Raw genomic sequence first — 22620 nt, 5'->3', positions numbered from 1 at the left:
GGGGGGTGGGGGGTGGAAATGGGGGGCTAGGGCAATGTAGATTAGGGGGGTAGTTAGGCGGGGAGCTGGTTTTTGCACTATGTTGATTGTTCTTTGCACACTGTTTTGTATTGTTGTTGTTTACTATGCCAAAATGCCTCAATCAAATTATTTATCAAAAAAAAATATGTAAATACATTTGGTTTGGAAATCACGAGGAAAGAATTTTAAACATACCTTTGTTGTGGCCAATCAAGGGAGGTGAGTAAAAAGGGGAGCCGGCTCATTTTTCCTCACCGTCAAATGAACAGTAATCCCAGATAAATGACAAGTTTCATTTTGGATGTTAAGTCTTTATGAGATCAGATGAAAGATAGACACTCGAATGTTGAGATTTTAACTTATTCACAAGTTACCCATTTGTATCTTAAATCAGGCCTGAAATGCCAGTTTGTCCTGTCGCCTCACTGATGTTGACTGTTCTTTTGTCCATTTTCATGTTTTGATTTTATCTTTGTAAAGTTTAAAAGAAAATAAGATGGACAATAGGCTGACTGGCAGCAAGCTTTCTGGGTCATGTTGTTCTTTATTCAGTTCCAGTTATTGTTTTGAGTCGAATTGTTATGAACCATTCATCAGAAAAGGACACCTGGTACGCAGTGACGGAACTGATTGGGCCTATATCAAATTAACCTGACCTACTGAGTGCCGAAACCTCAGCGAATGAGGAGGAAGTGAGAGCCAATCAATTCCATTACGATTGATCACTTAGAAACAAATCTACATCCAAGAGTATTCAGTGAAGAAAGTCGGAAATTACCATTGATTTTAGAAAGTTAAATTGGCCAACAAAGCTGCAAGTGGTGTTAGAATTCAGATTGACAACAACTTTCCTTGTATTGTGACTACTCTAATGCTGCACTAAGAGGAAACAGAAATAGAAAAACAAAATACTGCATTCAGTTGGGATCCTCTACCTCAGAATCCATAAAATCCCTACAGTACAGAAGGAGGCCATTGCATCTGCGCTGCCCTCCGAAAGAGCACCCCATCTAGGCCAATTCCTCAACCCAATCCCAGCAACCCCACCTAATCCGCACATCTTTGGACATTAAGCAGCAATTTTAGCAAGGCCATTCCACCTAACCTGCACATCTTTGGACTGTGGGAGAAATCTGAATGTCGGAGGAAATCCACGCAGACACGGGGGGGAAAGTGCAACTCCACACAGACAGTGACCCAAGGCCGGAATTGAACCCAGGTGCCTGGTGCCGTGAGGCAGCAGAGCTAACCACTGTGCCACCATGCACTTCTCAACCATATATTTTGGTCTGTGAAAACCAAGCATATTGCATCTTGCTTGCCGGTACAATAATTATGACCCGTTCTTTATTTTTACAGGAAAAGCTTAAGTTCTTTTTGGTTTGGAAAGGGCCACATCTGACCAGCGAAGATGAAGAATGCAGCGTTGTTCGACTGTACCATTTCAGCGAAGCTCACGACAGTCACCATCATTGGTAAGTCAATCCTATTGCTCAAACAAGAACAGAGGACGCTGGGGAAACTCTGCAGATCTGCCAGAATCTACCAGCAGAGAAACAGAGAAATGTTTTGAGTGCTTCGACTCTTTGTCACAACTGCAAGGAGGGAGAATGTGGAAACTGCAACAAAAAGTAACAACTTTAAGAGTCTTGGTGAGAGAAGTGAGGGAGGTGTTTTGCATTGAGGCAATGCATGTGTGGAATAATAAAGAAAAGGGGGTTTAAGGTGGAGGAGACAGGTCAAACTTTAAAGTTGTTGAGTAGGGCAGCACGGTAGCACAGTGGTTAGCACAGTTGCTTCACAGCTCCAGGGTCCCAGGTTCGATGCCCAGCTTGGGTCACTGCGTAGTCTGCATGTTCTCCCCGTGTTTGCGTGGGTTCCCTCCAGGTGCTGCGGTTTCCTCCCACAGTCCAAAGCTGTGCAGGTTAGATGGATTGGCCATGCTAAATTGCCCTTCGTGTCCAAAACTGTTGGGTTAGGTGGGGTTACTGGGTTATGGGGATAGAGAGGAGGTGTGGGCTTGGGTAGGGTGCCCTTTCCAAGCGCCGGTGCAGAGTCGATGGGCCGAATGGCCTCCTTCTGTATTGTACATTTTCTGAGATATATGAGAACTCAACATTGAGTCCCGGGAGTGATATCGGAAGTTGAAACGCTGCGGCAGGGGAGGCATGGTGGTACAGTGGTTAGCACTGTTGCATCGTAGTGCCAGGGACCCAGGCTTGATTTTGGTCTTGGGTAACTGTGCGGAGCTTGCCCTTTCTCCCCGTGTCTACATGGGTGCTCCAGGTTCCTCTCACAGTCCAAAGATGTGCAGGTTAGGTGGGATTATGGGGTTGCAGGATAAGGCAGAGAAGTGGGCCTAGGTAGGGTGCAGACTCGATGGGCTGAATAGCCTACTTTAGCACTGTAGGAATTCTCTGCTCCTCTAGCTTGAGTCTGGCTTCACTGCAGCACTGCACCAGGTTAAGGCTGCTTACTGTTGTTCAATTCCAGAAACCATCTGTAGCTGAATGCAGGTTACAAATGGGAAAAGCCAGTGAAATAAAAGCAATGGCATTTTCAGATTGCGCTGGTAACACTGGCTTCACTGAGCAGAGGACCATTTACAGCCGCTTACAGGCCAAAATAAAGAACTGCTGGACAGACCATTGATGCGCGATCAATTACACTCAAGACAAAGTGATTTCATAACTGAGGGCTTTAATCTACTAGAACTTGTTCCCCAGCAGCTTCGGTACAGAAAGTGAAGGCTGCTGGGATGGCACCGTTTCTTGTACTCTGCCTGTCAGGGCGGAGCTACGTAACACAGTCAATGGTAGACTCCTGGGTCTAACCCAATGGTCATCAGCCTCTTAGGTACCGCAATACCTGGTCCTACCACACTCAACCCCTGTTAAAAAAGAGTCCGGCGGGTGTTGTGGCCAGTGGTAACAGTCGCCTTTAACATGGTATGACCAGGTATGGAGGTACCGTGCAGTCGAGGATATTTACAACAGTTAAAGTCACAGTGAAGCAATCAGTCGATCAGGTGGCCTGGTCGTCCTTCTGGAGCATCTGGGCTTCGGTGGTGATTCTGGTGGGGGTCCCGGGGGTTGCGACTCCAGGAGCGTGGTTTCGGCCTCCCTGGCAGCTTCGTCACCCCTGGGCGGCGCTGTTGGGGCAAACGGTTGACACGAGGGGGGGCGCCTGCAGGGGGCGTCGGTGGGTGGGCGGGCCAAGGCAGGAGCGGCGGGAGTACTGATCCCTCCCACTGCTGTGTGGGGGGGTAATGGTTTGGGAGTGCGTGGGGTTCCGGCGGGCGCCAGGTCCCGAAGGGAGACTGTATCTTGCCGGCCGTCTGGGAACGCCACGTAGGCGTACTGGGGGTTAGCGTGCAGCAGGTGGACCCTCTCGACCAACGGGTCCGACTTGTGCGCCCGCACGTGCTTCCGAAGCAGGATGGGTCCGGGTGTCACTAGCCAGGTTGGGAGCGAGGTCCCGGAGGAGGACTTCCTGGGGAAAACAAGGAGACGTTCATGAGGTGTCTGATTTGTGGTTGTACAGAGCAGCGACCGGATGGCGTGGAGGGCCATCGGGAGGACTTCTTGCCAGCGGGAGACTGGGAGATTCCTAGACCGTAGGGCCAGTAGAACGGTCTTCCAGACCATTCCGTTCTCCCTCTCCACCTGTCCGTTTCCCCGGGGGTTGTAACTGGTCGTCCTGCTTGAGGCAATGCCCCTGTTGAGCAGGAATTGACGCAGTTCTTCGCTCATGAAGGAGGACCCCCTATCACTGTGTATGTACGCGGGGAAACCGAACAGTGTAAAGATACCCTGGAGGGCCTTGATGACGGTGGTTGTGGTCATGTCTGGGCAGGGGATGGCGAATGGGAACCGGGAGTACTCGTCAATCACGTTCAGGAAATACGTGTTGCAGTTGGTGGAGGGGAGGGGGCCTTTGAAATCCATGCTGAGGCGCTCAAAGGGACGGGAAGCTTTTATCAGGTGCGCCCTCTCTAGCCGGTAGAAGTGCGGTTTGCACTCTGCGCAGATTTGGCAGACCCTGGTGACTGTCCTGACCTCCTCGATGGAGTAGGGCAGGTTGCGGGTCTTGATGAAGTGGAAGAAACGAGTGACCCCCGGGTGGCAGAGGTCCTCGTGGAGGGCTCGGAGGCGGTCCACTTGTGCAGTGGCACAAGTGCCGTGGGACAGGGCATCAGGAGGCTCGTTTAGCTTCCCCGGACGGTACAAGATCTCATAGTTGAAGGTGGAGAGTTCTATCCTCCACCGCAAGATCTTGTCGTTTTTAATCTTGCCCCGCTGTGCATTATCGAACATGAAGGCAACCGACCGTTGGTCCTGCCGGCCAGGTAATGCCTCCAGTGTCGCACAGCTTCTACTATGGCTTGTGCCTCTTTTTCGACCGAGGAATGGCGAATTTCGGAAGCATGGAGGGTACGGGAGAAGAAAGCCACGGGCCTGCCCGTTTGGTTGAGGGTGGCTACGTCGGACGCATCGCTCTCGACCTGGAAGGGGAGAGACTCGTCGATGGTGCGCATAGTGGCCTTTGCAATGTCTGCTTTGATGCAGCTGAAGGCCTGGTGGGCCTCCGTTGACAGGGGGAAGGTTGTAGACTGGATTAGGGGTCGGGCTTTGTCTGAGTAGTTGGGGACCCACTGCGCGTAATAGCTGAAAACCCCGAGGCAGCGCTTCAGGGCCTTGGGGCAGTGAGGGAAGGGAAATTCCATAAGGGGGCGCATGCTCTCAGGGTCGGGGCCTATAACTCCATTTCGCACTACGTAGCCTCAAATGGCTAGACGTTCGGTGCTAAACACGCATTTATCCTTATTGTATGTCAGGTTAAGGATTTTCGCGGTCTGGAGAAATTTGCGGAGGTTGGTGTCGTGGTCCTGCTGGTCATGGCCGCAGATGGTGACGTTACCAGATACGGGAACGTTGCGCGTAAGCCGTACCGGTCAACCATTCGGTCCATCTCTCGCTGGAAGACCGAGACCCCATTAGTGACACCAAAGGGAACCCTTAAAAATTGGTAGAGCCGCCCATCTGCTTCGAAGGCAGTGTACTTGCGGTCACTATTACAGAGGGGTAGGCGGACTTGAGATCCACCGTGGAGAAGATCTTGTATTGTGCGATCCTGTTTACCAGGTCGGCTATACGGGGGAGAGGGTACATGTCCAGCTGCATAAACCTGTTGATGGTCTGGCTGTAGTCAATGACCATCCTATGTTTCTCCCCGGTCTTCACCACCACTACTTGAGCTCTCCAGGGACTGTTGCTCGCTTCAATGACCCCTTCCCCCAACAGCCTTTGGACCTCTGACCTGATGAAGGTCCGGTCCTGGGCACTGTACTGCCTGCTCCTGGTGGCGACGCGTTTGCAATCCGGGGTGAGGTTCGCAAACAGGGAAGGCGAGTCGACCTTAAGGGTCGCGAGGCCGCAGACAGTAAGGGGGGGGTATAGGGCCGCCGAATTTAAAGGTCAGGCTTTGCAAGTGGCATTGGAAGTCCAGCCCTAGGAGGGTAGACGCGCAGAGGTGCGGCAGGACATACAGGCGGAAATTGTCGAATTTTCTGCCTTGGACAGTGAGATCGGGCAGCATGTAGTCGGCCGAGCTGGGGGCCAGAGGCCCCATCCAAGATGGCGTCACCCATGGGTCGCACATGGTGTCCGGGGATGAACAAGATGGCAGCGGGGATGGACAAAATGGTGGTGCCCACCCGTCCAGCGTGGTGTCCGGGGGGCAAGATGGCCACTCCCGTGGGTTGCACGTGGCCCTAGGATAGGGGGGTGGCGGAGAGCGCTGGCCCATCGGGGCCTGAAGTGGGGGTTAGCGCGGCGGTCCGGAGTTGCTGGAGACCGCGGCCACGGCACGGGCATGGCAGACCCCCACAAAGTGGCCCTTCTTGCCGCACCCTTTGCAGGTGGCGGTGCGGGCTGGGCAGCGCGGGCGGGGATGATTCGCCTGCCCGCAGGAGAAACAGCGGGGCCCGGCGGCGTTGCGGGCCATCTCATAGCGCAGGCTTGCGGGGTCAGGGGGAAGGTCTGTGGGGCTGCCGCAGCGGGGTGCCACGCAGCCAGGGGGCCGCCGCGCGGTCGGGCGCATAGGACTGCGCGTTTTGTAGGCAACGTCCATGGACCCTGCCAGGGCTCGTGCCTATCTAAGTCCCAGGGTGTCCCTTTCTAGGAGTCTTCAGCGGATATCTGAGGAGCTCATACCTGCTACGAAAGCATCCCTGATTATAAGTTCCGTGTGCTCGCTCCCCGAAACATGCGGGCAGCCACAGTTTCGGCCCAGCACCAGTAGCGCCCGGTGGAAATCTTCCAACGATTCCCCGGGGCTTTGCCGTCTCGTAGCAAGCAGGTGACGTACGTAGACCTGATTTACAGGGCGGATATAATGTCCTTACAACAGTTCAAGCGCGGCATCATAGTTCTCTGCCTCCTCGATAAGGGTGTAGATCCCAGGGCTGACCCTTGAGAGCAGGAGATGCATTTTCTGTCCTTCTGAAGGGGTGCCTCCGGCCGTCTCGAGGTAGCCTTTAAAGCACGCCAGCCAGTGTTTAAATATTGCAGCCGAGTTCTCCGTGGGGGGGCTGAGTTGAAGGCACTCTGGTTTGATTCGGAGATCCATCTTTCCAGCTTAAATCTAGTAGATGAAATCTAGTAGATGAAAGTTCTAGTTAATCTACTAGAACTTGTTCCCCAGCAGCTTCGGTACAGAAAGTGAAGGCTGCTGGGACGGCACCATCTCTTATACTCTGCCTATCAGGGCGGAGCTACGTGGCACAGCCAATGATAGACTCCTGGGTCTAACCAATGGTCATCAGCCTCTTAGGTACCGCAATACCTGGTACTACCACAACCATCAGCCCCGATTGGAAACCTGGTGGAGAAGGGCCTTCTCCGCAGCCGGGCTCAATGAGTCCTGACAGTTTTTAAATTTAGTTTTCAGCTGGCTCACAAAACCCTGCGCTTAGAACTCGGTACTGCTGGCACAAATAAAAGCATCGTAATTCAAACCTATCATCAGAGGAATTTAATTTGCGGAATTCAATACCTCAGAGATCTTGAACACATTGAGGAGTTCACTGGTCCAAGATTCTTTCACTTGTGCCGGTTATGAAAAACATCAGTGGAAAATTTGGCAGGAGTAAAATACTAAATATAAAGTCAAGTCTCCAGTTGTTTGCACTTGGGGTTGGCGAAGCATTTAGGTGGCTTTGCAGTGGCTTCAAGTGATTGACTCTAAGTATTGTAACGGCATCGCATCATGTAATATCAAGTTTTTATATAGCTAAATAACTCTCCTTTCGCAGGATAAAATACTGCGGATGCTGGAAATCTGAAATAAAAACAGTAAATGTTGGATAAACTCAGCAAGTCTGGCAGCATCTGGGGAGAGAGAAACAGAGTTAATGGGGTAAATTTTGCTCCTCCTCAGCCGCGTGCTTCTCGGCGGTGGTGCCGTCGTTGGCAGCAGAATTCTCTGTCCCCGCCCCAGGCCAATGGGATTTCCCATTGTAGCCACCCAACACCGCCGGCGGAATGGAGAATGCCATCGGCGGAGAAGTCACTCCAATGTTTCGGGTCCATATGACGTTGACTCTGTTTCTCTCCCCACAGATGCTGCCAGACTTGCCGAGTTCATCCAGCATTTTTTGTTTTCGCTCCTTTTACGAGGAGTTTGATCCATGCACTGACCATCCCCATCATCGGTGCTTCTCAATATTCAATTGCCAGTCGCTGGGTTAGAGGATGTGAATCAGCGGGTGGGATTTCTTGGCTCCCCCACTGCACCCGACCCCACCCCGGCAGAGGTGTCCCACCATTGGCCGGTGACAGGGCCTTCCGGTCCCGCCGAGACCTACGGGGCTTTGCGTGCTCCGCAACCTCTGCTGACGGTGAACACGCCGCGGTGGGGGATAGGGGGGATGGGTCGCCATCGGCCAGACTAGAAGATCCCGCTGGGGGGAAGGGGGATGATGACAGACTAGGAAATTCAGGCCAGTGTTTTTTCTTCTTCGACTCGTCAACGTATCAGCTATTAGCCACCGGGTTGATTCATGTGGTGTGTGTGTTTTTATTAACAAATGATTTGTGAGACTTTCCTTTAACATTTTTGTTTTGATATTTTCTTCTAGGATTTTTTCTGACCGTTTTGTACACTCAGCTGGTAAGTAAACACAACCTCCCCACAAAAAAATTCCATAACAACTTTATGCAACAATACTTCCAATCATGCATGTAAAACTGAACTTATTGCATTCCCTCAGTGCCTGTGTTACACATGCTCATGCCTGGCCTAGTGCTCCTAGCCCAGTGGCCAAAGCACGGCTGGTGGAAGGCTGCTGACTTTCACTGGAGGAGACTCCAGATGGCCTTGGAGAAAGGCCTCAAGCAGATCTGGGCCTTGTGGGCGTGTGTGACTCCAGACTTCCCCACCTCAACAGGGGTAGCAGCATTCTGGGCTGGCTGATTGACAACCCATGGCGAAGGCGCTGGCAGAGTGGCATTGCTGGGAGTATGAAGGCTGCCTTCCAGACAGAGGACTGCAATACCCTGTACCAGTCGCCATGGAGCCACTCCCTCAGGGCAGTACCTCCCAGTGATGTGCTGGAGCACAGACTTCTGGATTGTGGTAAGAGTCTGGTGGCATCTTCGAGCACGGGTACCTGTAGCTATGACGACAGCAGTCTGAGCCTGCATGGCAGCTAGCTGGACTTGCATGGAAATAAATATGGTTCTCACGACCTCAGACTGGGCTTCCCATGTAGCACTGAGACATTGGGTGACCTCTGCCTGTGTTGAGGTGGAAGCTGAGATGTCAGTCCAGATGTTGCATCACCAGGAGATGCATAGCTGCCATCTTAGAGTCAGCCATCACTTCAATGTTGAAAAGGGTGAGCTCCAAGCCCTGTTCAAAGCCCTAGACATGTCAGAGCCAAATCCTCCCTGCCCCTTGATAGTTACAAGAGACTCTGTGGCAGGCCTGAATTTTGATGGCCAGTGTGGCTTATTTGTATCCAGTGACTCACCACAAATCTGACTCATCGGCACAAATTTGTGCAGTGCCAAACTGTGCTGGTGGTTGCCAGTGTCAGATAAACTCACGGTGCTTCTTCACCAGGGGTCGAGCATTGTTCTCAGTATTGACACGGAGGCTGCGCTGGTTGGCCAGGCAGCAGTTCTTAGGTATCTAAAAGCAGAGGGGGAGGCTGAGGGGGGATGGAAAGCAAGAGATTCACCATTGGCAACCTGCACTTCATGCCGGATAGCAGGATGAGTGCAAAGCGGGGTTTAAGAAGGTGCGTAAGGCAGGAACTTACCATCATCCTCAATGTTGACACCAACTGCAATGGCCTTGGTCACAGCCAGCTTCATGATGAGGAGCACCATCTCCTCCTGAGGGCTCTGGAGATGGAAGTGTGCCTGTCCCTTGGTGGTTTTATTCTGATTCTTTCAGTTATGTGCCTGACAAAACTGAATAGTTGGGAGTCTGTGGAAGTAGTGAGGGGCAGTTGCAAAGCTGGCAACATTGGAAGGTGTGTGAGAGTTGGGGGGGGGGGGGTGATATCTGAAGTGAAGGGAGTTTGGTGCATTGAGGAATGTGCTAATGGTTAGGAATTGTTCTTTGAAGATGCACAACTGCCTTTGACCACGTATGTTTTCACCTTCCGGCACTGCAGCCATATGCTCAGGGCCAGATTCTGAGAACTGACTTTCCTGACCACTTACTCCCAATCCCTTCTCAGGGTGACATTGAGAGCCTGCGGGCCCCTCTGTGGAAATCTGACATCCTTCCTTTCCAGCTCCTTTCCAGCTCCATCTCAGCCTCTTACATCACAGCTGGAAAATATTTGCTGTATTTTATCTTCCACCCTAGCCTCTAGAGACAGTCACAGCAGCTTCTATTGAATGAGTTCAGATCCTCTTTAAGAGGGATAGGCTGCCTACAAGTGATTATGATCAAAGCAGGACAGTGTCATATATTATATTTTAAAATTTGTTGTAGTAATGTTATTAAAAACACTGGTTTAATATCCATACAGGCAGTATGTCTACTAAAGCTGTGATTAAGGAGTCATAAAAGGGAGATAATCATTGCTTCTGCATGGCACGGTGGCACAGTGGTTAGCACTGCTGCCTACAGTGCTGAGAATCCGGGTTCAATTATTTAAGAACTGTTTACATGTTAATTGTAAAGCTATTTCTTTATTTAGTTAATTTTGTTTTTAATTAAAGTTGATTTTAACATAAAGGATATCTGTTGGTCAGAGTCATCACTCCTGGGGTGAAGCATCCTTTCCTCACAATTGTAAATTGTTTGGGGTTTCTCGTCCGACATCCTAACAAAAATTGGGATTTGGTCCGTTGACCTAACCAGAACCAGGCTGGCAGCGCAATGTTAACCAGGCATGTAACTGGGTCCCCTGTTGAGAGTTTAACCAGTCGGTAGCATGGTCCACTGGGTTGCATGCCAAGTCATTTAAATGGCAGCACAAAATCTGAGTGCTTCAATGGAACCAGGGGTGGATGAATTGTGCATTGCGATCGCTGCACCTGAAATTGGGCCGAATACAACATTCCCCTCAGAGTGTTTATAGAAACAACAGAACCGGCTTAAAACATCAAAACCATTTAATACCACGGGCGGGATTCTCCTTTCGCGGGACTAAGTCCCCATGCCGGCAGGAAAACCGGCGCGAACCACTCCGGCGTCAAAAGCCCCCGAAAGTGCGGAATTCTCCGCACTACTGGCGTGGTTCTGCGCATGTGCAGACTGGCTGGTGTATTCTGGCGCATGCGCAGGGGGTTGTCTTCTCTGCGCCGGCCATGACGGAGCCCAACAGGGGCCGGCGTGGAAGGAAGGAATGCCCCCATGACACAGGCCCCCCCGCAGATCGGTGGGCCCCGATCGTGGGCCAGGCCACCGTGGGGCCCCTTCCCGGAATCGGATCCCCCCGCGCCCCCCGAGGACCGCCCCAGACGACTTACCTGCCAGGTCCCACCGTGTGATTCCATATTTAACCTACGCCGGCGGGACTGGCCAAAAACGGGCGGCCGCTCGGCCCATCGGGGCCCGGAGAATTGCCGGGGGTGCTGCTGCCAAGTGCCCCCCGACCAGCGTGGCGTGAACCCCGCCGCCGCTTGAAAACTGGCGCCGGCGAATATGGCAGCCACCGTCGGAGTGGCAGGGCGGGATTCGCGCCACCCCCCCAGGGATTCTCTGACCCGGCGGGGGGTCGGAGAATCCCGCTGCACTTGTTGACTGGTGGTGTATAACCTACTTGCTGAATATTCACCATTGGCTACTTTTTTGAGTTAATTGTTCACTTCATTGTTCATTTAAATTGTATCACAAACAGATTCACAGTTATATTATTATTTCCCACTCTACAGGCTGTCGGTAAGAACGAATCACAGAGATCCAGTAGAATGTTATTTAAAAGAAGCTTGAGAAGCAACACTAGTAAGTAACACACAGTGAAGCATAGTATTTACTAATATACACCTGACTGGATGTGCTGGTAGGGAAGGGTAATGTCCTAGTCGTCAGTTTGCCGTCTATCGTAGATATCGGAGTTATCTCAGAACAATGCAGAGATCACACTGCAGTTAGGAAGGGATTTCCAGGATCTTGATTCAATGACAGGGCAGAAATGATGATAAAGCTCCGAGTCAGGATGGTGTTTGGCTTGAAGTGGAAATTGCAGGCGGTGGTGTTCCTATGAATCTGCTGCCCTTGTTCTTCTTTGTGGGAGAGGTCGCGGATTTCGAAGGTGCTGCAGTGATAATAATCTTTATTGTCACAAGTATGCTTACATTAACACTGCAATTAAGTTACTGTGAAAAGCCCTTAGTCGCCACATTCCGGCAGACACTGGGAGAACGTGCAGACTCCGCACAGACTGTGACCCAAGCAGGGAATCGAACCTGGGACCCAGGCGCTGTGAAGCAACGGTGCTAACCACTGTGCTACCGTGCCGGTAAGCACTTTTGCCACTGTGCGTCTGTGGCGGAGGGAGCGAGTGGTTTGGATTTGTTTATTGTGACGTGTACCGAGGTACAGTGAAAAGTATTTTTCTGCGAGCAGCTCAAACAGATCATTTAGCACATTAAAATAAAATAAAAAGAAAATACATAAAAGGGCAACTCAAGGTCCACAATGTAAACACGCAGACACCGGCATCGGGTGAAGCATACAGGAGTGTAGTATTAATCAGGTTAGTCCATGCTGTTCTCTCCTGGATGGTGTTGTGTTTCTTGAGTGTTGTTGGAACTGCTCATCCAGGCAAGAGGACAGTATTCCATCAAGCCTCTGACCTGTGTCATGCTGATGGTGACCAGGATTTGGGGAATGAGGCAGTGAGTTACTCGATGCTGAATTCCCAGCCTCTGACCTGTTCTTAAAACCACATTATTTATATGGGTCATCCAGTTCAATTTCTGGTCAATGGTAATCCCCAGGATGGTGGAAGTGGGGAATTCAGCGATGGTAATGCCATTAATGTCAGGGGAGATGGTTGGATTCTCTCTTGTCAGAAATGGTCATTGCCTGGCACTTGTGTGACAAGAATCTTACTTCCCACTTACCTGCCCAAGCCTTCTCCAGGTCTTGCTGTATATGGCACAGGCTGCTTCAGTGCCTGAGGAGTCACAAATGGTGCTGAGCATTGTGCAGTCATCAGTAATATCCCCACTTCTGGCCAGCACTGTAGCACAGTGGTTAGCACAGTTGCTTCACAGCTCCAGGGTCCCGGCTTGGGTCACTATCTGGGCGGAGTCTGCAAGTTCTCCCCGTGTGTGCATGGGTTTCCTCCCGGTACTCCGGTTTCCTCCCACAGTCCAAAGATGTGCAGGTTAGGTGGATTGGCGATGATAAATTATCCTTCGTGTCAACAAGGTTGGGTGGGGTTGCTGGGTTACGGGAATAGGGTGGAGGTGTGGGCTTAAGTGGGGTGCTCCTTCCTATTCCTAAGGGACAGTGCAGACTCGATGGGCCAAATGGCCTCCTTCTGCACTGTAAATTCTATGGTTCTATGAGTCTATGATTCTGACATTGTGATGGAAGGGAAGTCGTTGATGAAGCAGATGAAGATGATTGAGCCTTGCACAGTACTCTAAGGAACTCATTCAGAGATATCCTGAAGCTGAGATGATTGCCCTCCAACAACTACAGCCATCTTTATTTCTATTAGGTATGACTCCAACCAGAGGTGTGTTTTCCCCGATTCTACATTATCTTCCCGATGCCACACTCGGTCAAATGCTGCCTTAATGTCAAGGACAGTCTCTCTAACCTTACCTCTTGAGTTCAGCTCTGTTGTTCCTGTTTGTACTAAGGCTGTAATGAGGTCAGGAGCTGAATGATCCTGGCGTAACTCAAACTGAGCATCAGTGAGCAGGTTACTGTGAGTTAGTGCCAATTGATAGCATGATTTCTTTTTAATTTAGAGTGCACAATTATTTTTTCCCAATTAAGGGACAATTTAGTGTGGCCAACCAACCTACCCTGCACATCATTTTGGGTTGTGGGGGTGAGACCCATGCAGACATAGGGAGAATGTGCAGACTCCACACAGACAGTAACCCGGGGCCGGGATCAAACCTGGGTCCTCGGCGCCGTGAAGCAGCAGTGATAACCACTGCGCCACCGTACTGCCCCAATTGATAGCACTATTGATGACTCTTTCCCTTACTTTGCCGATGTTTGAGGGTAGATGGATGGGGCAGTACTTGGTTGAGTTGGATTTCTCCTGTTTTTTGTGGACAGGACACATCTGGGCAATTTTCCACATTGCCGGGTAGATGCCAGTGCTGTAACTATGCTGGAACGGCTTGGTTAGCGGTGCAGAAGGTTCTGGAGCACAAATCTTCAGTACTATTGCCAGAATATTGTCAGGGCTCATAGTCTTTGCAGTATATAGTGCTTTCATCCGTTTATTGATAACATGTGGACTGAATCAAAATGGCTGAAGACTGGCATCTGTGACCTAGGGACCTCAGGATGAGGCCAAGATTAATCATCCACTTGACACTTCTGGCTGAAGATGGTTGATAATGCTTCAGCATTGTCTTTTGCGCATATAGGAACAGAGGATTTAGGAGCATAAGTAGGCCATTCAGCCCATCAAACCTGCTCCACCATTTGATAAGTTTATGGTTGATCGGGTTGTCACACCAATTCCACTTTCCTGTCTGTCCCCCCATAATCCTCGACTCTCTTGTCTATCCAAGATCCATCCAACTTGGAACAATAGAATCAGCATAAGCTTGCAAAAGTGTCTGTTACAGGAGTGAGAGAGAATTGCAAAAAATACTGATGATATAGCTTGTCACTCAACATACGAACATTAGTGCCAACATCAATAAAAAAATGACACAGAGATGCCCCCAATCTCAACTCAGCACTCCTTAAAATGACCTGGTTCTTTGTCTTTTGTAATAGTATATACATGTTGTACCTCACAGTCAGGAAGAGATACTTCTATGTGGCAAACCAATGATGCTTTCTTCTTGATGACCCACACACCTTTGCAAAATGTTTCCACTTTTAGCATGAGTTGTACTTCCTCCCTCAAGCTCGTCATGAAGTTCTGACCAGATGAGCATTTCCACAGATGATGAGGTAACTGAGGTCTCCTTGTCCGCAACCCTTTGCACTCGAGCTGACCTTTTCCAGGGGTTAAGTTATCAATCTGCATGAGGAGATGTTCCCTAATTCATGAAATTCAAGTCTTTTCAATCAATTGGTCACAAATTAGTTCATTGATTGACATACCAAGTTTACATGTAGAAGCCTTTTGCCACAATGCTGCCACATATTGTTTGATGGACATGCCATTCCCGGGAATCTCTGACAAAATATTTATCATTTGATCATCATATTTTTCTACGGCCTGAGGTATTTTGCGAGAGCACTCATTGCTGTATCCAGCATAGAGATACCTTCTCTGAGCTACTTGAACACCGGCTGACCTTCTGTACTGGGACAAGTTACAAGCACTGCCTTCTTGTGCATAATTGCGACATCTAGACTGTCTTTCCCTGCAGTGAGGTAATAGATCTTGGAACTTGAAAATCCTTCACTCCTGCGAAATGGGAGGATCTCCTGGCAATGAAGAATCCATTCTCTAGCTGGTAAAGTTAAATTTCGCAACCATCCTCCTCGCCAATGTTTGGTATGCATTTGACAGTTTGTTGCAGATCTTAGATATCTGATTTGTTGCACAAATTATTCGAGTTTTAAAATTGCGGATTTCAGGACGCACCCACACTAACATGCCCATCACAGAATAACATTATTAGACATTGGATGTGATGAGAGTGATGGGCCTTTTCTCATTCTGTTTCTTCGTCGGTCCCTATGTACTGAACAAAGTGCTGATTGGCAGATGCACATGGCAGCATTGTGATATCCAATATAAAATGATACTTGCTGACTTCACGTGCATCAAATGTGTTTTGTATTCACAGGTTGTACCGAGGGCTTCATTACAAGAGAAATTACCAACAACTTATTATTGGCTGCATTTTATTCTGCTGACCAGTTAGACGCCTGTTTGAACAATAGTGTGCTGGTGTCGAACCTCACTGAACTGGGACATATCGCTTTTAGCACAGGCCAGCTTCTTATTCTGAAAAGGAAGCTGGGAGAGGTAAGCCTGCAAGATTTGAGGATATGCTTTTTGTGCTGAATACTTCCCATACCCAAAGCAACTGACCACCTGGAACCACAGAAACATAGAAAATAGGAGCAGGTGGAGGCCATTCGGCCCTTCGAGCATGCTCCACCATTCATTATGATCATGGTTGATCATCCAACTTAGTAACCTGTTCCCACTTTCTCCCCCATATCTTATGATCCCTTTAGCCCCAAGAGCTATGTCTAACTCTTTCTTGAAAACATATGTTTTGGCTTCAATTGCTTCCTTTGGTAGCAAATTCCACAGGCTCGCCGCTTTCTGGGTCAATTAATTTCTCCTTATCTCAGTCCTTAGACTATGACTCCTGGGGCAAAATTCTCCCCCAACGGCGCGATGTCCGCCGACTGGCGCCAAAGACAGCGCCAATCAGACGGGCATCGCGCCGGCCCAAAGGTGCGGAATGCTCCGCATCTTTGGCGGCCTAGCCCCAACATTGAGGGGCTAGGCCGACGCCGGAGGGATTTCCGCCCCGCCAGCTTACGGAAATGGCGTTTGTTTCCCCGCCAGCTGGCACGGAAATGCGGCGCATGCGCGGGAGCGTCAGCGGCCGCTGTCAGTTTCCCGGCGCATGCGCGGGAGCGTCAGCGGCCGCTGTCAGTTTCCCGCGCATGCGCAGTGGGGAGAGTCTCTTCCGCCTCCGCCATGGTGGAGGCCGTGGTGGAGGCGGAAGGGAAAGAGTGCCCCCACGGCACAGGCCCGCCCGTGGATCGGTGGGCCCCGATCGCGGGCCAGGCCACCGTGGGGGCACCCCACGGGGTCAGATCGCCCGCGCCCCCCCAGGACCCCGGAGCCTGCCCACGCCGCCTGGTCCCGCCGGTAAATACCAGGTTTGATTTACGCCGGCGGGACAGGCAATTTCTGGGTGGGACTTCGGCCCATCCGGGCTGGAGAATCCAGCGGGGGGTCCCACCAACCGGCGCGGCCCGATTCCCGCCCCCGCCCAACCTCCGGTACCGGAGACTTCGGCGGGGGCGGGAGCGGGATTCACGGTGGTCAACGGCCATTCTCCGACCCGGCGTGGGGTCGGAGAATGAGGCCCCTGGTTCTGGACACCCCCACCATCGGGAACATCCTTCCTCCATCTTCCCTGTCTAGTCCTGTTATAATTTTGTAGCATTCCTTGAGAACCCCTCTCATTCTTCTGAAATCCAGCGAATGTATTCCTAACCGACTCAATCTCCCCTCATACATCAGTCTCACCATCCCAGGAATCCGTCTGGTAAACTTCTGTGCACTCCCTCTACAGCAAGAACATCCTTCCTCAGATAAAAAGACCATGGCCGGGATTCTCCCCTACCCGGCGGGGTGGGGGGGAATCCGCGTAATGGAGTGTCGGGAACCACTCCGGCGTCGGGCCGCCCCAAAGGTGCGGAATTCTCTGCACCTTTAGGGGCCAAGCCCTCACCTTGAGGAGCTAGGCCCGTGCCGGAGTGATTTCCGCCCCGCTGGCTGGCGGGAAAGGCCTTTGGCGCCACACCAGCCGGCGCCGAAAGGACTTCGCCCGGGCGAGGCATGCGCGGGAGCGTCAGCGGGCGCTCATGGCATCCCCGCGCATGCACAGTGGAGGGGGTCTCTTCCGCCTTCGCCATAGTGAAGACCATGGCAAAGGCGGAAGAAAAAGAGTGCCCCCACAGCACAGGCCCGCCCGCCGATTGGTGGGCCCCGATCGCGGGCCAGGCCACCGTCAGGGCACCCCCCTAGGCCAGATCGCCCCCCCCCCCAGGACCCCGGAGCCCGCCCGCGCCATCTGCTCCCGCTGGTAAGGTAGGTGGTTCAATCCACGCCGGCTGGCGAGGGTTGACAGCGGCGGGACTTCGGCCCATCGCAGGCCGGAGAATCGCTGGGGGGAGCCCGCCGACCGGTGCGGCGCTATCCCCCCCCGCCGATTCTCTGGTAGCGGAGAATTCGGGACACGGCGGGGGCGAGATTCACGCCAGCCCCGGCGATTCTCCGACCCGGCGGGGGTTCGGAGAATCGCGCCTCATAGCTGCACACAATATTCCAGGTGTGGCCTCACCAAGGCCCTGTATAACTGCAGCAAGACATCCCGGCTCCTGTACTCGAATCCTCTCGCTATAAAGTCCAACATACCATTTGCCTTCTTTACCGTCTGCTGTACCTGCATGGATGTTGTGTATCAGAACACCCAGGTCTCATTGCACATTCCGCTCTCTTAATTGATAGCTATTCAGATAATAATCTGCCTCCCAGTTTTTGCTACCAAAGTGGATAATCTCATATTATACTGCGTCTGCCATGCATTTTCCCACTCACTCAGCTTGTCCAAATCACACTGCAGCATCGCTGCATCCTCCTCACAGTCCACGCTCTCATCTAGCTTTGTATCACCTACAAATTTGGAGATATTACATTTAGTTTCATTCTCTTAAAACATTAATATATATTGTGAAAAGCTGGGGTCCTGGCACCAATCCCTGCGGTACCCAACTAGTCACTGCCTGCCCTTTGGAAAAGGGCTCGATCTGTCCATTGTAAGGTCCAGTCCACAGATAAAGTAACCCCACCTTCCCGCGATGAAAAGCTCCTCAAACATGGTCACAAACATCCCCCACCTTTTCTCAAACTTCCCTGCTGAGCCCCTTAACTCATACTTTATCTTCTCCAACCGCATGAAGTCGTACAGGTCACCCAACCAAGCCGCTACCACCCCTGGTGGCGATGCCGACTGCCGCTCCAGTAAAATTTGTCGCTGTGCAATCAGAGAGGTGAAGGCCACGACATTAGCCTTCCTCCTCTCCATGAGCTCCGGCTTCTCTGAAACACCAAATATTGCCGCCAAAGGGTCCGGATCCACCTCCTCCTCCACTATCCTGGCGAAGACCCTGAACACTCCCGCCCAGAATCTTCCCAATTTTTCTCAACCCCAGAACATGTGCGCATGATTCATTGGCCCCCGCCCACACCTCTCACACTCATCTGCTACCCCCTGAAAGAACCCACTCATTCTCACCCGAGTCATGTGCACCCTGTGCACCACCTTAAACTGTATCAGGCTCAACCTTGCACAAGAGGAAGTCCCATTTACCCTACGCAGTGCCTCACTCCATACTCCCTAATTGATCTCCCCTCCCAACTCCGCTTCTCATTTCTCCTTGATCTTCATCACCCGCTTGCCTCCCTGCTCCCTCAGCCATTTGTATATATCCCCAATTCTTCCCTCCCCTTCCACATCCAGAAGCAGCAGTCGCTCCAGCAGGGTGTATCCCGGCAACCTAGGGAACCCACCTCCAGACCATCCGCGCAAAGTCCTTAACCTGCCGGTACTTGAACTAGCCAACAACTTGTTGACAAAAGCTGTATCATCCCAGTTCGGTGAATAAATGGAGTACCCACCCAACAACTCACGTACAATCATGGAGCTCCCATTTGGATCCACCAAACTTTTTGTCGCTGAGAACAATACTCTCTTATTCACCAAAACTTCAGCCCCTCCGACCCTACTATCAAATTCCAAAAGAAATACTTGCCCCACCAAGCCCTTCTGCAACCTTATTTGATCCTTGATTCACAAATGGCTCTCCTGCAAGAACATCACATCAGCAATCAAACCCTTAAGGTGCGCAAACAACTTGGAACTGTTACTGGGCCATTCAACCCCCTTACATTCCAGGTGACCAGCTGAACAGGGGACCGCCTAACCCCTGCTACTGCACCACCCCTCCCCCGACCCAGGTACAGTCATTCCCACCATGGGAGCAGACCAGCACCCACTCAAATCGAACCCACACCAGGCCCATACAAGATGGCCACCAAATCCCCCATCCAAACAGAACAAAGAAAAAGTAATGGCTACCGTCAGAGAACTAACTACCCCAACCCCCCCTCCTCACTCAACCCATCTCCCATCAATACCACACCCAAATCAACTAGCAAACAACAACAAGGCAAACAAAGTGCCCCTACACAACCCCAAACAAAATGTGGTCCCAACCCAACTCAGGAGGGGAAGACATTCCACCCTGCCCCACCATCTTTCCAAACAGCTGCATATATTTTATTGCGTTCGGGCCTTCCAGACCCTCCGGCAGCCCAACTACTCTCAAATTCTGCCCTCTGGAGCGATTCTCCAGATTGTTGACCTTCGCCTTTAATGACTTAATGTCACTAGCACCCGTGCCATCTCCACTCCCAGGGTGATGATCTGGTTACTCTGCCTCCACATCCTTTAGCACCATACTTTGCGCCTTTATCATCAGGTCAGGTTTTCCAGGGCCGCATGAATAGGCCCCTTTGATTGCTCTGTCTGTAATCATCCCAGCAGTTAATGGAGCCAAGGGCACAGTAGGAGCCTCAGCAGATGATGCTTTCGAAGCTCCTGAGTCTGACGATGAATCATTACTTTTCTGCTGCTTGGTTTTATACTTATTGGGCATTCCTTTTACATGGGGCTCTTACTCCATCAAACTATCCTGAGATCACTACCTTTGAGGTCCTACTTTTCAGCTTACTTCCTAACTCCCTATATTCTGCTTTTAGGAACTCATCCCTTATTTTGCCTATGTTGTTGGTACCAATGTGCACCATGACCACTGGCTGTTAAACCTCCCCCTCCAGAATGTCCTGTAACCACTCCGCGACAACACTGAAAATGTAGTTTAATCTAACTCTTATTTTTGATATTTTGGAACAGATCTACACAAGTGGACTGCCGGAAGATCAGATACAACAGTTGGGATTCATTATTACTGTGTATGGCCCTGAGGAGATCAGCACATGGAACATAACAAGGCTGGATACCCTTGCACTTGTTTTGAGGAACAGCCCAAATCTTAACACGGTACGGATTATCAGCAAACCTCTGACTGCATGACTATCTTAAAGAGCTTGCCTTGTATCCAATTGCTCAATGCTGTTTGTTGATGTAACTCATTTGCTTCAGAAGACTTGGTAAAATATTCTGCATTAAATATTTGTCTGAGGGAATGGGAATCCCCTTTGATTGTTGCTTCCCGTTCCCATGACATCATGCTTGGGTGCTAGTGACAGAAAAGTTACTTAATAAAGGAAAAATAATTATTAGAGAAACAAATCGACCATTAGCCTGATTCTGACAAAACCTATTTTGATGTCAGTGACCACAGCGAGTGCTGGAAACACCGAGCAGATCAGTCAATGTCTGAAGGAACTTCTGTTGTTTTCATCCTTTGTTGTTTTCTGTTTTGATTCTAGCAAATTCACCTTATCATCTTGTAATTTCCACTATTTCAATTATTAGGCCCTCACATATTTTATAAAGCAGTTCAAAAGTGAATATGTTGTTAGAAAACATTCTGAGTTTTTACAGTGTTTTAAGCAAAAGTTAATGAAGTGAATGCTCGCTGTTTCCTTCCATTTCAGACCAATGCAATTATTGAAAATTACCTGAGGGGCTCTGGGTCACTAAATGCTGGCGTGTTGGATGTGATCGGTGGTCCAGCATTGTGCAGTCTGAGTGAAGAGAACCTTAGAACCATTCTTCCCAGTGAACTAAAGTGAGTGTTAGTCACCCAGCCAATCTACTCTTTCAGTTCCATTAAAAAAATTCATTTAGAGTACCCAAATCTTTTTTTTCCAATTAAGGGGCAATTTAACGTGGCCAATTCACCTACCTATTTTGGGCTGTATGGGGTGAGACCCACGCAGACAATGTGTAAACTCTACATGGACAGTGACCCGGGGCCGGGATAGAACCCGGGTCCTCGGCGCGGCGAGGCAGCAGTGCTAACCATTGCGCCACTGTGTTTCTTTCAGTTGCATATATAATGGGCTGGATTCTCTGCCAGCGGGGTGCTCCATTTTTACGGCAGCCCGGGGGTTTCCCGACGGCATGGGGCTGCCCCACAATGAGAAACCCCATTGACCTGTTGGCGTAATGGAGCATCCCGCCGGCGGGGTGAAACTGGAATGTGGCACGGCGGGACGGAGAATCCGGCCCAACATTCCACCCACTCATGTCTATAAAGATGAATGTGGCGCATGGTATAGAGACAATTGGTATGGATCTCAAACGCAGGTACTTTCTGAAGAAAACAGTTGAACAGTTTGAGATTACTGACTACTGGGCAGAGCAGCAAAACTAGAGGAGCGTTCATCGCGGTCGGCACTATGCCAATTGAACACTGCGTGTTCAAGCTGCTAGTCCACAGGCGTTAGATTTGAAAGTCAAGACTAAAAGAAGAAAACAACTTGATGCCATCACTTTCAGTGGAGCCCAGAGAATATCCAATCACCCCCAGTTAAACCCCTCAGCAATGACCCAACGAACGTTCAGAAGACCCAATGGACTATTTTGCAAACAGAGGTCTTCTGTCTAAATAAAATAAAGTTGGATTGCTCATCTAGTCATTGAATACAGACCAGCAAAACCCTAAAAGTTTTAATGTTAAAGAAAATATAACATCACCACCATTCTGTTGCAGGAAAGCCAAGCCACTTGATATTTCCACATGTACTCAGGCAAAGAAAGACATCATTTTTGGGATCGCAAAAGTAGCATTCCAGGATCAAGCTGGTAATCCCAATGCTTATTATAACCTCACCAGGCCGTATATTGGTAAGTAACCTTACAAATTAGTTTAGGATTATTTGAAGAATTATTCGAGAATCTTAATTTTCAATTCATCATAATCTTTACCTTGGAAAGCTTGTTACTAATACCAAATAAATTAAATCTTCATTTTAACTCTATATTATGTGTAGTTATGCAGATAAATATATATATGCACAGGTTAATCTGACGGTTCTTTCTGTTCTCTAAAAGGTGGTGCACGAGCATCTGATTTACGAAGTTTAGCTGCTGGTAACATCAGTATGGACTTCCAGACATTCAGCGGACTCAACCCAGTGGAAGTAGAAGTAAGTATCAATGGAGGATTGCAACATCATTCAGTGTT

The 22620-nt window shown here is 50.2% G+C and overlaps 1 protein-coding gene across 1 annotated transcript in view; it reads left to right on the top strand.

Annotated features, from left to right (window-relative positions):
• LOC140394097 (mesothelin-like protein) overlaps nt 1–22620 on the top strand; it is a 31275-nt gene that overhangs the window by 3866 nt on the left and 4789 nt on the right. Inside the window, exons 2-9 of the mRNA XM_072480940.1 lie at nt 1381–1496; nt 8162–8193; nt 11421–11490; nt 15498–15679; nt 20379–20525; nt 21086–21219; nt 22147–22280; nt 22488–22582. Coding sequence (XP_072337041.1) covers nt 1433–1496; nt 8162–8193; nt 11421–11490; nt 15498–15679; nt 20379–20525; nt 21086–21219; nt 22147–22280; nt 22488–22582 — 858 coding nt within the window. The 5' untranslated portion in view covers nt 1381–1432. The remainder of the gene's footprint in view (nt 1–1380; nt 1497–8161; nt 8194–11420; nt 11491–15497; nt 15680–20378; nt 20526–21085; nt 21220–22146; nt 22281–22487; nt 22583–22620) is intronic.

The sequence above is a fragment of the Scyliorhinus torazame genome, chromosome 17, assembly GCF_047496885.1.
Source record: "Scyliorhinus torazame isolate Kashiwa2021f chromosome 17, sScyTor2.1, whole genome shotgun sequence".
Classification (NCBI taxonomy): domain Eukaryota; kingdom Metazoa; phylum Chordata; class Chondrichthyes; order Carcharhiniformes; family Scyliorhinidae; genus Scyliorhinus; species Scyliorhinus torazame.
Note: the sequence above shows the minus strand (reverse complement) of the source record. Positions and strands in the feature narration are given on the sequence as shown.